Source organism: Vombatus ursinus, unplaced genomic scaffold (assembly GCF_900497805.2).
Source record: "Vombatus ursinus unplaced genomic scaffold, bare-nosed wombat genome assembly UNPS02014798.1, whole genome shotgun sequence".
In the NCBI taxonomy this organism is placed as follows: domain Eukaryota; kingdom Metazoa; phylum Chordata; class Mammalia; order Diprotodontia; family Vombatidae; genus Vombatus; species Vombatus ursinus.
The window spans coordinates 67,393,713-67,408,342 of record NW_020954576.1 but is presented as its reverse complement, the minus strand read 5'-3'; the positions used below and the strand labels follow the sequence as shown (position 1 = coordinate 67,408,342).

The following is a 14,630-nucleotide window of genomic DNA, read 5'->3' as shown; positions in this document are numbered from 1 at the left end:
AATATATTCCAGGGGGTTCGTATCTTGCCCAAGTTGAAAGTGCAGGGACTACTCACAGACCCAGGCCCACTTAGGTACAGGAGTTCTGACCTACTTTGATTCTGAAGGAGGCTGGTTTGTTTCTCCTTAGGTAACCTTGTTCCTTCTACCTCCCTTACCCACTCCCCCTTCAATTCCTGCCCCACCCATCTCCCTCCACTTATCATATTAATGCAAAAATTAAGTGTAGACAATTGATCAACTTAGTCTACTACAGCTCAGAATTCCCAAGCTCAAATGCTGTGCCAGCCTCCCTAATAAAAGGGATTACAGGCATGTGCTACTATGCTTGGCACTGGACTCACATTTTAGCAGAATGAAACTAGGCTCCAGTGCATTTGGGCAACAGTGATTTTTGCTCACTACTAAGAATGCTTGTTTCTTTAAAAACCAATATTCAGTCATTGATATTTTATGATTACGAAAACCATAATATACCAATCTTAGAAGAATTAAAATTACAAACAGTGCAAAAGTCAATGGAAAGATTTTATCTGGTGGGACAAGGTAGGGGTTTTGCTTACAATGATTTTTGTGTAAAAATGGCATAAAGAATGTAATTAATGATTTTCACAACTAACATTAATCAGGCTAATCATATAGCAAGAAATAGGAACAACAGATTGGTAACTTACATGTTATATAATTACCTTGGGGAAAAAAACACTAAAAAACCCTAAAAATCAAAACACAAAGGAATATACATTTGGTATTTCTTCTATGGAGAATTTACAGGAAAATATGGAGAAAAGAAGGCAATGGAGAAATTACAATTGGTGTCAGTGAAGGAAGTACTCACATTGATAAAATCATAGATTCTTCTGAATCCACAAAGTATAATATTTGCAGTCTTATCAAAAACATTTTATTCATAGGTATTCTTTAAATTATATATATGTAGAATGCCATCTTAATCCATAAAAAATGTACATACAGCCGGCCATCTTTTTAAAATAGGCTTCTACTCTGTGATTAACTTATCGCTCTAGAGTCAAGAAAACATCTAACCTGTTCAAGGTGGAAAAGCACATTAGCTATGTCCAATACTCTTTCCACTGTCCTCTCAGGGTCTGAGGTTTCTTCCGTTCTGTTTGGTAAGTCTTTGTAAAGTGCCATTTGCCACCTAATAGCTGGATCCTCTAACTACAAAAAGAAGAGAAAAAAATGTACACATGATTACAAATTTATAAATGGAGAACTTCCCAGGAGCCTTAAAAACTGCTATACTCCTTGGAGGACCTTGCTTAACAGTTTAGAATGATAGAATACATTTTCAGATACTGGTGTTTCCAAGGCTGTCCTTTTTTCATAAATTTGGAGAGGAAAGTACATGTGTTTATGTATATAAAGCTTCACTAACACTGACAGTGGTGCAGTATTTGGGGCACTGAACTCTTAAGAGACTAAAAATTAGACAGAAAAGTGTACCATTAGAATAATGTACCAAATGGAAATCAATCATATAGTGGACAAAGACTTACTTGTTTTAAGCAACCTACACAAAGCCCATTAGCCAATGAGTCACCTCAAGATGCTTGATACATTGTACCTTAACCACAATATTACAATTCCCTATGGTGATTTGTTTCTAATAAGTACTATTTTTTTTAAAGGCACTGGCCAATTCTCTGCAGTGGTACCAAAGAAATTTAAAAAGACCTAGAGAAAAACTAGTCACTCAACCACTATGTGTCTCAGGCAGTTACCTAGGATATATTTATAAATCACTGATATATTATAATATACTTGATAGACGCTCCTTACGCTGACAAAATTATAGATGCTTCTTGTAATTCTACAACTAACATATTTCCTAGTACTATAGCTTTGCCCTGTTTTGTTTTTATTTTTATAGAGAATGAACATTAGAACAAATGCTACTAATATTAGTAAAGGTAATTGGAATAGCTTAATAACCTAGTTACCTATTCAATAGTTTTTTTTTTTATGACCCCACCCGCCAGTCCTATGGAACCAAAATATTTTCCACCTTAAGGAAGTCTTTTTTTTTTTCCCAGCTGTCATATAAATAGGTTGGATTGCATATTCTGAATACCACCTTGTGAATGCATAATTCACAAATGAAACTTTTAAACTTAGAAACTTGTGTTTTAGAACAAGAGAAACCACAATGTCCATAACAGAATAGTGAAAAAAAATTAAATGGTTTCTAATTATATGAATGCTTGACATTTGACATTTGAGTATTTTGATTTTCTACAGTAGACTTTGGTGCCTGGATCCTCATCTATTTCAAATGAAAGGTTGTCTTTTCACTAGTTGCTAAAATGAAAAGACCTGATACCATAAGATAATATAAGCACATGACAAGTTAAAAAGGAGGAAAGAAAGACATATGGAGACAGAAAGCAACTAAAATACATATGAAAAAAATTTACGAGTAAACTTAAGTATTCATGGGTTTTCTGTGAATTGCTGAGGTTTTCTTTTTTTTTATTTTGGTAATAAAAGTGATAGGAAGCTTCCAAAAACATTTCTTACATTACTATATATCAGAGAATTATAGATTTGGAAAGGACCCCAGAAGCCACAAAATTCAACTTAATGAAAATCCTATCTAAAACATATATACTGAGCATGTTGTCAAGCCTTTGCTTGAAGACTTCCAGTGGGGGTAATCTAATATCTCTTGACGAAGCCCATTCCACTTTGGGATGGTTCTAATTGCTAGGAATTATTTTTTCTTGCAATAGTCCTAAATTTCATTCATTGTAACATAAATCCATTGCTCCTGCCTCTGGAAACAAGCAAAACAAGTCTAATCCCTTTTCCACAAGATAAAGATCCTTGGTCTTTACCCACAAAGACTTTTCTTTTCCTGTTCCTTCAAACAATCCTTACATGGTATGATGTTGATGCCTTTTGTGGTTGCCCTCATCTAGGTGTATAGAAGCGAACACAATATTCCACATGTGGATTGACAAAATAAAACACTCCTTAACATTGGAAACTCTTGTAATAAAGTCTAAGACTGAATAACATATCCTGCTACTGACTCACACTGAAGTTCACTAAGCCAACAATATCTTATTCAAACAAATTGCTACCTAGCCATACATTCTCTTTCTTGTACCTGTGAAGTTTGATTTTTGAAACTCAAGTGTAAAACTTCACATCATCTCTATTAAATGCTACCTCATTAAACTTGTTCCAACGTTTGTAGCCCCTTTGAATTACAGTTCTGTTATCTGCATTTGCTATTTGTGTTTTCCTTAAATTTTATAAACACACCATTTATGCTTTTATCCAAGTCAATTAAAAATCCCTAAATAGCATAGGGCCATACACATAGGGCCAAGATTCCTGGGACCGTAAACTGGAAATCTCTTTCCAATTTGACATCAAGTCATTAATGACTAGCCCTTTGGTCTCGCTACTTGACTAGTTCCAATCCATCACCTTAACTCATACCTCTACATTTTACATGTAGAGTAATGTAAGTCAAAGGAAATGTAAATAAATGTGATAATGTAATGTAAAAATATAATAATGTAATGTAAAAAGTAACATAAGTAAAAAGGAAAAGAACAATATGAGCATATGTATATATACATGGAGAGTTTTCTAGGAATGCATTTATTTTGTATTTTGACAGTAACTATGAGGAATTCCTTCTCCCTATGGAAATAGTAAGCATGCTTTGATTTAAAAACAGAAAGTAGGAATGTATATTGTTTTCCTGAATACTATAACATTAGTGATAGGTCTCTATACAAACATACCATAGTTAATGTTAAAGAAACACGTATTTGAGTTGGAAGGGATTGGACTACTCATCATTGTCCACATCTAAATCATTATATAAATGCAGAAATGGAGGGCTAGAAAGTCCAGAAAAATCACCCAAGTGGTAAGCAGCATAGTCAGTATTTAAATCTAAGTCTTCTGACTCCAAATCTGGTACCTTTTCTTCTACATCATGTTTTTATTAGCTAGCTCCACAAAAATGTGACTTTTGGTAAAAACATGCTGCAATAAGAAACTGATTTCAAGTAAAAAATAGGAAATATGTTCATGGATCTGTAAAATTGAGACTATAAAAGCAAAATTAGGACAACCAATGATATAGTGATTTTAAATTTTCAGAAGTTGGATTAAACACAAGTAATAGGGAGCTAAGAATTTGAATTTTATGGTTTATAAAGTACCTTAATATGTTATTATTTTTTTGAGCCTCACAAAAAAATTTGTGAAATAGGTACACAGTTATTTTTATCATCTTTTATAGAAAAGGGAACAAAGACAGATTCAATAATTTGCCCATGATCAAAGAGTAAGACAGTAATTTAAGAAGGATTTAAAAGTCAGATCTTCCTAACTTCCAGTGTTCTGTCCATTGTGTCACACTGCATCATTTGTTGAAGGTACCATCCTGATAAGAGTTATTTACATAAGTGCTTAATATATCAGTGATTTTATAATTGCCATACTGTAGTAGATTTCTTAAGTTATCTTGAAAAGATCAAGATTTCTTGCTCTGGCAGATGTGTCAATGCTATTAGTAGAGTCAGGAAACCTGGGATCACATTCCAGTTCAAACAAACAAGCTCTATGACTATGGGCAAGTCAGTTACCTCTCTGAGACTCAGTTTTCTCATTTGTAAGATAGGTATAATAATATATGGGATATTTTGCTAAGTTATTGTTTAGAAAGGGTTTTGTAAACCTTTTCTATTATGTAAGTGGGAGCAACATTAATGAGTACTGGTAAACTTGTCCAAAGTTGCATATCTTCAGGTTTTGACTGTGAGGGTAAAACCCAGCCTGAAACAAAGGGCAACCTATCCCTAAACATGTTCATGGCATTCCCCTACCTGTTAAAAATGTTTCCCTGCACTTTTTCTAGTTTGTAAAAATTCAATTATATAATGCATATGTTTGAAGTTTGGTTCATTTTAATATTTTAACAACACTTAACACAATTTTTTTTCATTTTCCTTGGCTAATTTAAAATTAACTCTTTCAAAATTGTCAAAACTTCTATTTTTTTCCCACTTCAATGATATAAACAGGGTTTCCCACCTTAAAGCAGAACTTGGCCATGACATATAAAGGACATTACTACAAAATGATGTTAGTCTTAGCTACATCACATTGAGAATAAGATTTTTCTTGTGAAGTAAAGCACACTAAGCATTTTTTATATTATTAAATTTATCTAATGTTTAAGAACTTTAAATGAAAGATATAGTATCCCAAATGGCAGATATATTAAATTTTAGCAGTTTCCTGAATAAAAGCCAAAGCCAAAGTAAAATAATTTTTAGAGAATCATTATTCTAAGTCAGTGAAGTAGTGATTACTTTAAGTTTCTTAATGGGTAAAGAGAGAACACAACGCAAAGAAATAAACTGGAAATTTAATAAATATAAACAATTTAAAATAGTAGTTGAGTGAATGGATAAAACTTTAAACTTCATAACTATTGTCACAACAAAGAATATACTGAAATGTCAAAAAGAACTTCATCTTGAGAAAAAATTAACACATTATTCATTGAAGAATATGTAAAAACCAAATTAAAAGTTTAAAGCAAGCATTTTAAAATGCAATTGTCCTTTACTGAAAACTTGCTTAATTATTTTTCCCTTTAGTTACCTCCTCCCTCTTAACAGGGCAGACAATAAGGCACATGTTACTAATATTCTCAGTCTCGGGACACTTAGGGATTTCAAGCTGCCATTTCCTCTAATACAGTAAAATGTTAAATGTCCTATCTCAATCCTAATTGAGAAGCATGTGAAACAGAACAAATCACCTATCAAACCCATTCTGCCTGTTAACAAAAACTGAACAAGAAAAGGCAGGTAGGTGGCACAGAAGATGGAGAGCTGGGCTTAAAGTCAGAAAGACCTGAGTTCAAATCCAGCCTCAGACAATTCCTAGCTTTGTTACCCAGGGCAAATCACTTAAACTCTGTCTCAGTTTTATCACCTCTAAAATGGGATGATAGTACCTACCTCTCAGAGTTGTTGTGAGAATCAAATGAGATAATAATTGTAAAACTCTCAGCACAGTGCCTGGCACATAGCAAGTACTATATTAATGTTATCTACAAATGTAATGATAATTTTCTATGATGTGGACAAATATTTGTTGAAACATTTCATTCCCTATGCTTAAGGTATGATTAGTGGATTATCCTTATTTTTCTTCCTTACCTGCCCTTAATTATAGAGTATTATCCTTATGTAATAATTAGGACAACAGATAGCACTCAGAACTAAAAAGGTGACTGATTTCCAAGATGTATTACATTCAAGGAAACAAAATATAGATAATTATTTTTAGATTTTCTATTCTACAGGATTTCTTATATTTGACCCACTTCTACTAAAAAAGAGCAAAAAGAAATAATGATATTCAAAACTGGAGGTAATCATTACAAAAATTCTGGAGAAAAGTCAGATTATAAAATTAGTTTTATTTGTGGGTGATGGATATAGAACTTCCACAAAAACAGATTTTTTTTTTTTGGTGTTCTTAAAACAAAGGATTTTTACAATATAGAAAAAATGACTGGCCAAAATATTTTGCTATACTGAATTACTGAGCTAACATCATTTGTGAGGTGATCCTTTTGAAAAAAGAAATGTTTGAAATACACTGAATGTGCTTTGGAAAACATCCTGGCTTACCTTGCCCTGTAGATGAAGATTACTACGGATAATATCACGCACTTCATCTTCTGTGTCTTTCTGTCAAGAAATAAACATCAAAGAGAAAATTTGAAATGGGTTGGGGACCACTTGTTCATGGACAAACTACAAGGTTCTTTTAAATAAGCATAATGCATGAACAGTCACCCTGTTTATAAGATTAAAAAAAATCCACAAAATAACTTAAGACTTGGGTATTCTTTTAAAAATGGTTCTATACAGCTTAGCAACTTCAAGCAAAACAACCTATTTTGTTATTAGATTAAATGTTCTGGTTATCTAAAAGGGTTGATTTTTTCATTTAAAGCAAAAAAGGTGGCAACAAGATGCTTTCTTGCTTGTTTCCCCTACCAACTGACTGAAAAAGTTGATTTTATACTGAATTACGCTTTCGATGATTTTCTCTTAGTTGCACAATAGAATAGTAGCAATATTCCCTTATTACAGCTACAGCAAAAAAGCTTTTTGGGGTTATGGAGACTTTGCAAGCATAACCCAGATAACTGTCACAGTGGTCCCCCTCCACTCTACACCTACCATTGGTTATACTTGCTTTTCAGTGCCATATTCAAATTCACGTAGGAATGCTAAAGAAAACATTCTTTAGCTCCTATGAGAGAATGGAAGTTAGAGTCAGGGGATGAAGTATTCCCTTCAATCCCAATGTATATTTACTGAGAGGCAGCATAATGTAGTAGAAAGAATATGAGATGGGAAATTATAAGACCTAGGTTTTAGTCCTAGTTTTGCCAAATGCTAGCTGGGTGACCATAGACAAGTTTCTCAATCTAAGTGACATGCAGTAAAATAAGGATAAGAATATTCATACTATCTAGCCCTAGGACTACTGTGAGGAAAATGTCATGTAAACCTTAAAGCATTATATAAACATTTGCTATTATTATCAGTGTTATCATATTCGCAAGAGCTTTTTTTCTCATCTTTCTCATCACCAGGAAGAGGAGAAAGGAGGAATAAAGGGAGGTCAGAATTGGGTTCCCTTTTGGTGCAAATACCTTAAGACTTGAAAATTAGTTATTACATGACCTCAGTACTTTGTTTTTCATATAAGGAATTACCCTCTATAAATCTGTACCAATAATGAATCTTTATCATAAGATCTTACGTGGTAAATTATTTTGGATTTTAGCACTCCCTGTAACTGAATTTGAGTGAGCAGGAAGCAGTCTGGTATAGTGGAAAGAACACTGAATTTGGCATTGGAGGAATAAGGTTTGAATCCCAGCTCTGACATTTATTTACGTGTAACTTTGAAAAGTCCCCTAACCTCTTTGGGCTTTTGTTTTCCTTTGTAAAATGAGGAGTTAGAATAGACGATGTCTGATGTACCTTCCAGCTCTCAATCTATTGGCTTGGTCCTAAAAAATTACAGTGAAGTAGTATTTATGACTTAAAATAAAAAAGGTAAGTACTTTAGCACAAAAAGTATAGTTTTAAAAGGACACCAAACTATACAAAAGAAGAAGTCATCATTAAGAAAAAAAAATCTTTTCAGCCAAGCACATATTTCTCCACCTTATAGAAAGTGGATGCTTAAGAAACATTCAATGTTGGTGAAACATAAATATAGAGGACTGACAAAGAGAGAGGTAAATAAACAGCCTGAAGCTTTAGTTAGGTAAATTGCTAACTAAAGCTAGAAAAAAAAAAGCACTTACCATACTAAAACGGTTCTTGGCTAGGGCAATTAATTCTTGGTCTCCTGGTGCACAAATATTCAATCCAATAGGCAGTAATCTCTTCAGGGCTGCTACAATAAGAGAGGTCTGCATAGAATATCTGTCTCCTTTGCGTTTCATTTTCTTTCTTTCCTGATCTGTGACTGCTGCCTGTAGGACAAACATGGGAGATAGAGTCAGCGTCAATTTTTCTTTCACAAATTGCTCCTTAGTCTTTAGATCTTCATGAAAATTGGCATTGGGCTATTTTTTTCCCTTCCTTATCTGCCCTTAATCACAGAGTATGCAATGCTATTGAGGAATCAATTATTTTTTGGAGTGATTCTTACCTATTTTTTTCTTTAGTTTCTGAAAGTTTCACTGTCAATTCTATCAATCCAGAAATTCTATCAATCCAGAATTTTAGCTTTTATTTTTATAACTTAATTTTAATTAAGCCCCTTCTTCTATAGGTTTTTTTTTCTATTAAGAGAAAAGGATGCTATCTTTCCAAGTAAAATGTTATCCACCCTTGCATAAACTTTCCCTCCTCTCACTTTCATCTAACCCTTTTGCAATTTGGCTTCCAAGATTATTACTCAATTGAACCTACTATCTCCAAAGTTACTGAAAATCTCTTAATTGCTAAATTTAATGGTCTCTTCTCAGTCTTTACCCTTCCAGACCTTTCTGCAGCATTCAACACTACTAACCACTCTCTCCTCCTATAAACTTCTCTCTGTCTTAGTTTTTGTGACACTACTCTCTTCAGATTCTGTGACTGCTCCTTCTCTCTTTTACTGGATCCTCATTCCTATCAAGCATAGTTAGGTGGCGCAGTGAATAGAACACCAGGCTTGGAATCAGAAAGACTCATCTTCACAAGTTCAAATCCAGCCTCAGACACTTAGTAGCTGTGTGACCCTGGGCAAGTCATAACCCTGTCTGCCTCGGCTTCTTATCTGTAAAATGAGCTGGAGAAGGAAATGGCAAACTACTTCAGTAAGCTTGCCAAGAAAATCCCAAAAGGGGTCACTAAGAGTTGGACAACACTAAAATGACTCAACAATATTATCTTGTAGGTGTCCCTCAAAATTGTCTGGGGCTCTCTTCTCTTGTTTATATACTCTCACTGGGTGAGCTCAATACCTCCAATGGGTCTACTTACCATTTCTATTAAGATGCCTAATAAATTAATATAAATGCTAAGTCTCTCTCTATTGAGCTTCAGTCTTGTGCCACTGGCTGCTTAGTGGACATTTCAAATTGTATATGCTGAAAGCATCTCATACTCAACCTATACAAAATAGAACTCATTATCTTCCCCTTCCCCTCAAAAAACTTAACTATTTCAACATTTTTTTCCCCAAAGGTTTGTAACCTTGCCATCTTACCAATTCCTTACTCTCACTCATACATCTAATCAATTCCCAAATCTTATCATTTATACTTCCACAACATTGTCTATTAAAAAAACACTGCTTTAGTTAAGACTCTCATCACCTCTCACCACAATCATTGTGTAATATATGCCCAATCATAGAGAACTATAGTACATCATCTTAAGTTATATCATACAATTCATATTTTGGAGTAGAAAATATTTCAACCTTCTGAGCCAAATCCTCAGCAGTATACAGTACCAGAGATAACTTAAAAAGCTAATAAAACTCCTATAGATGTGTTCATTAAGTAGTTAACATTTAAAACTATTCTTGTGCTCTTTTCATATTTAACCTGCAAAAGAAAATAAGGTGAGATATCTCCTAGAATCATGAAATAGATTAGAGTACCTTTGACATCTTTGACTTGGTATCAGTAATAAGAAAAGACATGTTGTTGATTTCATTCTGAACGACAAAGTTCTGCTCTTCTCTTTTGAAATTCTGGAAAGTTGCACAAGAAATTTAAGTTAAAAATTACTTATGGGAGAAGCTAAGATAGAACTGAACAGAAGTGACAGAGGCACAATGCAGTGTGGGTTTATGATCCTAAGTGTCAAATCCTTTTCTACTTTTATTTACTTTTTTAAAATAGTCAGCACAAATTGCTGAGTAGGGCTGGTGGAGACAATTTTTTTTAAGTTGAAATGAGCATAGAATCAGATTTTTTAGAAATATTTTAGAAATTAAATGGCTAATCCCTTTTAAAAACATCAGATGATATCAATTCATAAAATTTGCCAGAATATTAATGAAGCATACATAAATATGACAAAATCCTAAGGAAATGTTGTTAGTTATAATAGTGAACATTTTAGCACACAAATATCTAACAGTTGCGATAGATATTCTAGAGAGCAATACCTTCATTTTGCAGAGGATTCAACTTTTACATTAATGTCGCAATTATAAATCTCATTTTGAAAAATCAGTCAGTCCAATTTTATCTTTAAGCATGAGAAATATATGATCCAAAATAATCATCAATTTGTACCTCTAAGAGATAAATTTAAAAATATGCCAAAAAGACATGGATGACATTGAAATCTATTTCTTCAAATACTGAACACAAGCAGATGTTAATTTTGTTAACATGTTAATGATTTGTGTTCTACATGTTTTTATAAGATTTTTTCAGTTCAATTTTGATAAACAATTACCTACCATATGCATGGCAGTGCTGTCGTTTTTTGGAGGTTAAAGTGATTGATATGTTGGAAAAATTCCATGGCTATCTTCAAACGTTTTGTGATTCCTAGTTATATTTTGGACATTTCATAGTTTGTTTGTATTTCCCATCAGTGAAAAGTGAAAGGAGCTACAACAAAAACCCATCAATTTTCTCCTTTGGTAGCTTTAATAAGTTTTGGGAGAGGTGACAATTACACCAATTGGCTAAAGAAATTATTTGACTTTTCTTTGCATCTCACTACTTTATAACATTTCTATTTCTCCATTTTTTGTGGAGATACTATGAAATAATTTAACATTCCCATTAAGAGGATTTTAAAGCAAAATATATGCCTTAATTCAACACTATTATGTACTAAAATAAGCTCCTAATGGATTCATGACCGACAGAATAGGTCACATCATAAACAAATTAAAGTAGTAAGGAAGTAATTACCTTTTGCATATATGGAAATGGGTACAGTTCATGACTAAACAAGTGATAGGAACACACAAGACACAATGGACGATCTTGATTATATAAAATTTAAAAAGGTTTTATACAAACAAATCTAATATAGTAAATATGAAGGGAAGGAGGTACCTGGAGAAAATTTTTTATAATATGCTTCTCTTATAAAAGTCTCATTTCTAAGAAAAATAAAATGAATCTAATTTATAAGACTAAGAATCTATAACCAATAGATAAATCATCAAAGGACATGAGCAGGCAATTCTGAAAGGAACAAATCAAAGCTACCAACAATCATATCAAAAAATGCTCTAAAGCACTAGTATTTAGATAAATGCCAATAAAAGCAGTTTTGAGGTTCTATCTCACACCTCAAAGACTGGTAAAGATGACAAAAAAATATGACAAATTTTGGAGAGGCTGTGGGCAAACAGGTATACAAGTATACTGTTAGTAGAAATGTGAATTGGTCCAGACATTTTGGAAAGCAATTTGGAGCTATGATCAAAAAATTACAGACTACGCATACCTTCTGATCCAGCCATACTACTCCTAGGCTTACGGATTTATAAGTATAAACATTTTAGCATTTTTTTTTATGGTAGACCAAAACTGGAAATTACAAGGGTGTCCTCCTACTGGGGAATAGCTAAACAAATTGTGGTATATGGATGTAATGAAAAAATACTCTATTATATACAGTAATACCACTGTATGTGGAAATGATGAAATGAATAATTTTAGAGAAAACTGGCGAGACCTCTAGGAACTGATGAAGAGTGAAGTGAGCAGAACTATGAGAACAATTTATTCAACAATAACAACACTACAAGCAGGTCCCAATTATTAGAAATAATAAATCCTATGAAGCAGGCACATTATTAAAAATTATACTACATAATTCCACTGGGCTAGAACCAAATACCATATTTTAGATAATTATAACTTTGAATAGTATGAATTAGAATGTGTGACCACTTCCTGGGATTTATTATTTTAACTAGTAAGACATTAGCTATGCAGAAAAACAATTTTAAAAGAATTTAGAACTCTGATCAACTCTAAAGATAGACCACAAGTCCAAAGGAATGAAGATAAGACATGGCGCTCACTTTCTGACAGAGAGATGATGAATTTAAGATGCAGAAAGAAACTGACATTTTTGGATATTGCTCATGTGGTTGTATTGCTGGACTATGTAGCTAGGTACCAAGGGGCTGTTTTCCTCTTTCTTTCCTTCCTTCTTCCCTCTTTCCCATCTTTCCTCTCTCTCTTTTTCTCCCTATTTCTCTGCCTCCCTTCCTTCACACCTTCCTTCTTTCCTTCCTTTCAAAATTTTCTCAATGGGGATGGAAACTATTGGGAGGAACAAAATAATATCAACTGAAAAATAAATCACTTAAGTTGAAAAATAATAAATTTTTAAAAAATTATACAAGAATATTTAATATGAGAAATTATTTACATTTTACATACGGGGAAGTTGCATACAGAGAGGCTAAAAGACTTTCCAAGGAGTACTGTTACTTCAGAGGTTTGTGAAGACTAGAATCCAAATGTGGAGAAAAGTGTATTATTTAAATAATTAACACATTCTACAGATGTTTATATATACTTTATTGATTATAAATAGGACTGAAAAAGTTTATGATAATTTTAGTAGAGAGTTTGGTAAGTAAGGCAAGTAAGAGGATATAATGTAATCCAAAGTGGGGCCATGCTAAAACTATAGGATCCAGTACCACTGTACTAGAGTGCAACTCTAATGGGATAGCCATGTCGTCTGAGTTCCAAACATACATTTGCCTAAAACAGTTTTACAGAGAACTCACATAAGGTAGAATTTCAAGGTCTCTCTGAAGAACTTTGGTATCAACTATGAGACATGGGAGACGCTGGCACAGAACCATCCAACATGGCATACCTACATCAAAGAAGGCACTGTGCTCTATGAGCAAAGCAGAATTGAAGTACCTCAAAATGAATGTGCGACATGCCAATTTAGAGATATCTCCATCCCAAATGATCATACAGACTACTTGTACCTGACCTGTGGTAGAGTCTTCTGAGCTCATACTGGTCTTATTAGCCCTAGTCAGACAAACTATACATAGACTCAGACATTGTGATGTCATTTTGGTCCTCTTCAGGTACGAAGCACAGCAACTTTTAAGGTAATGATCCTTACAGCTTGTTAAGTTTCCAATCATTTTATCTCAGACAGCTCATGATTTTTTAAGAATTTTCTTTTCAGTTCTAAATTTTCTCCCTCCTTCTACCCGTACCCCCACCTACTGAGAAGATAAAAAAATACTATACCCATTATCCAAATGATTAATTTGGATAATGGATGTTGTATTAATAATTTAATTAATAATAAATCAATTTGGTTTTAAAAATTAATTTATTAAAACTTTATAGTTACATTTGGTAACAGAATCAATGTTTAAAAATTTATTGAACCTTATTCTAGATACAGAATATTAAGTGAAAATGATTGGAATTTCATAGGTACTCCCCCAAAATCTAAAGAAGACATTTAGTGATCCTTTATTCAAAATGCAAAGAAAAATTCAGATAATAAAATTCTGACACCATTTCTTATCATATCTACCAGGTTGTAGCTACAACTCCAGTACCTCTCATTTTAGCATGACTTACTATTTCAGAATATTTAGAAAACATGATGACTGAAAGCTACATCAGAGAACACTCAGAAAGAACCAGAGAAAAAGTGTGGTAACAAGAGAAACGACTAGTTTGAGAATCAGAAGGCCTGGATTCTAGGTTCTACAACAAACCTCTTGTGTGTGTGAACCTGAGTAGGTCACTTCAGCTCTATGGCCCTGTGATTTTTTTTAGAAACAATTCATTATTTTTATTTTTCAATTAACAAATTTTTTTTTAAAAAATCTGTCCTTCTCACTACCCCCATTCCAACTGAGAAAAAAAGAAAAAGAAAAAGTGATCACTCAATACATAGCAACCTAGTTCAGCAAAACAAATCCTCACATTAGCCAGTCTAAAACTGTCTCTTTTTGCTTTTTAAGTTCACCATCTCTTAAGTGTCATGTTTCATCTTCATTCTTTTGGACTCACAGTTTATTATTAGAGTTGATCAGAGTTCAAAAGTCTTTTAGAATTGTTT

The 14,630-nt window shown here is 33.2% G+C and overlaps 1 protein-coding gene across 1 annotated transcript in view; it reads right to left on the bottom strand.

Annotated features, from left to right (window-relative positions):
* Positions 1–14,630, bottom strand: part of LOC114049459 (ryanodine receptor 2) — an 811,539-nt gene that overhangs the window by 143,398 nt on the left and 653,511 nt on the right. Inside the window, exons 71-74 of the mRNA XM_027870708.1 lie at positions 10,192–10,284; positions 8,399–8,569; positions 6,699–6,758; positions 1,024–1,182 (exon numbers count right to left, since the gene is read on the bottom strand). Coding sequence (XP_027726509.1) covers positions 1,024–1,182; positions 6,699–6,758; positions 8,399–8,569; positions 10,192–10,284 — 483 coding nt within the window. The remainder of the gene's footprint in view (positions 1–1,023; positions 1,183–6,698; positions 6,759–8,398; positions 8,570–10,191; positions 10,285–14,630) is intronic.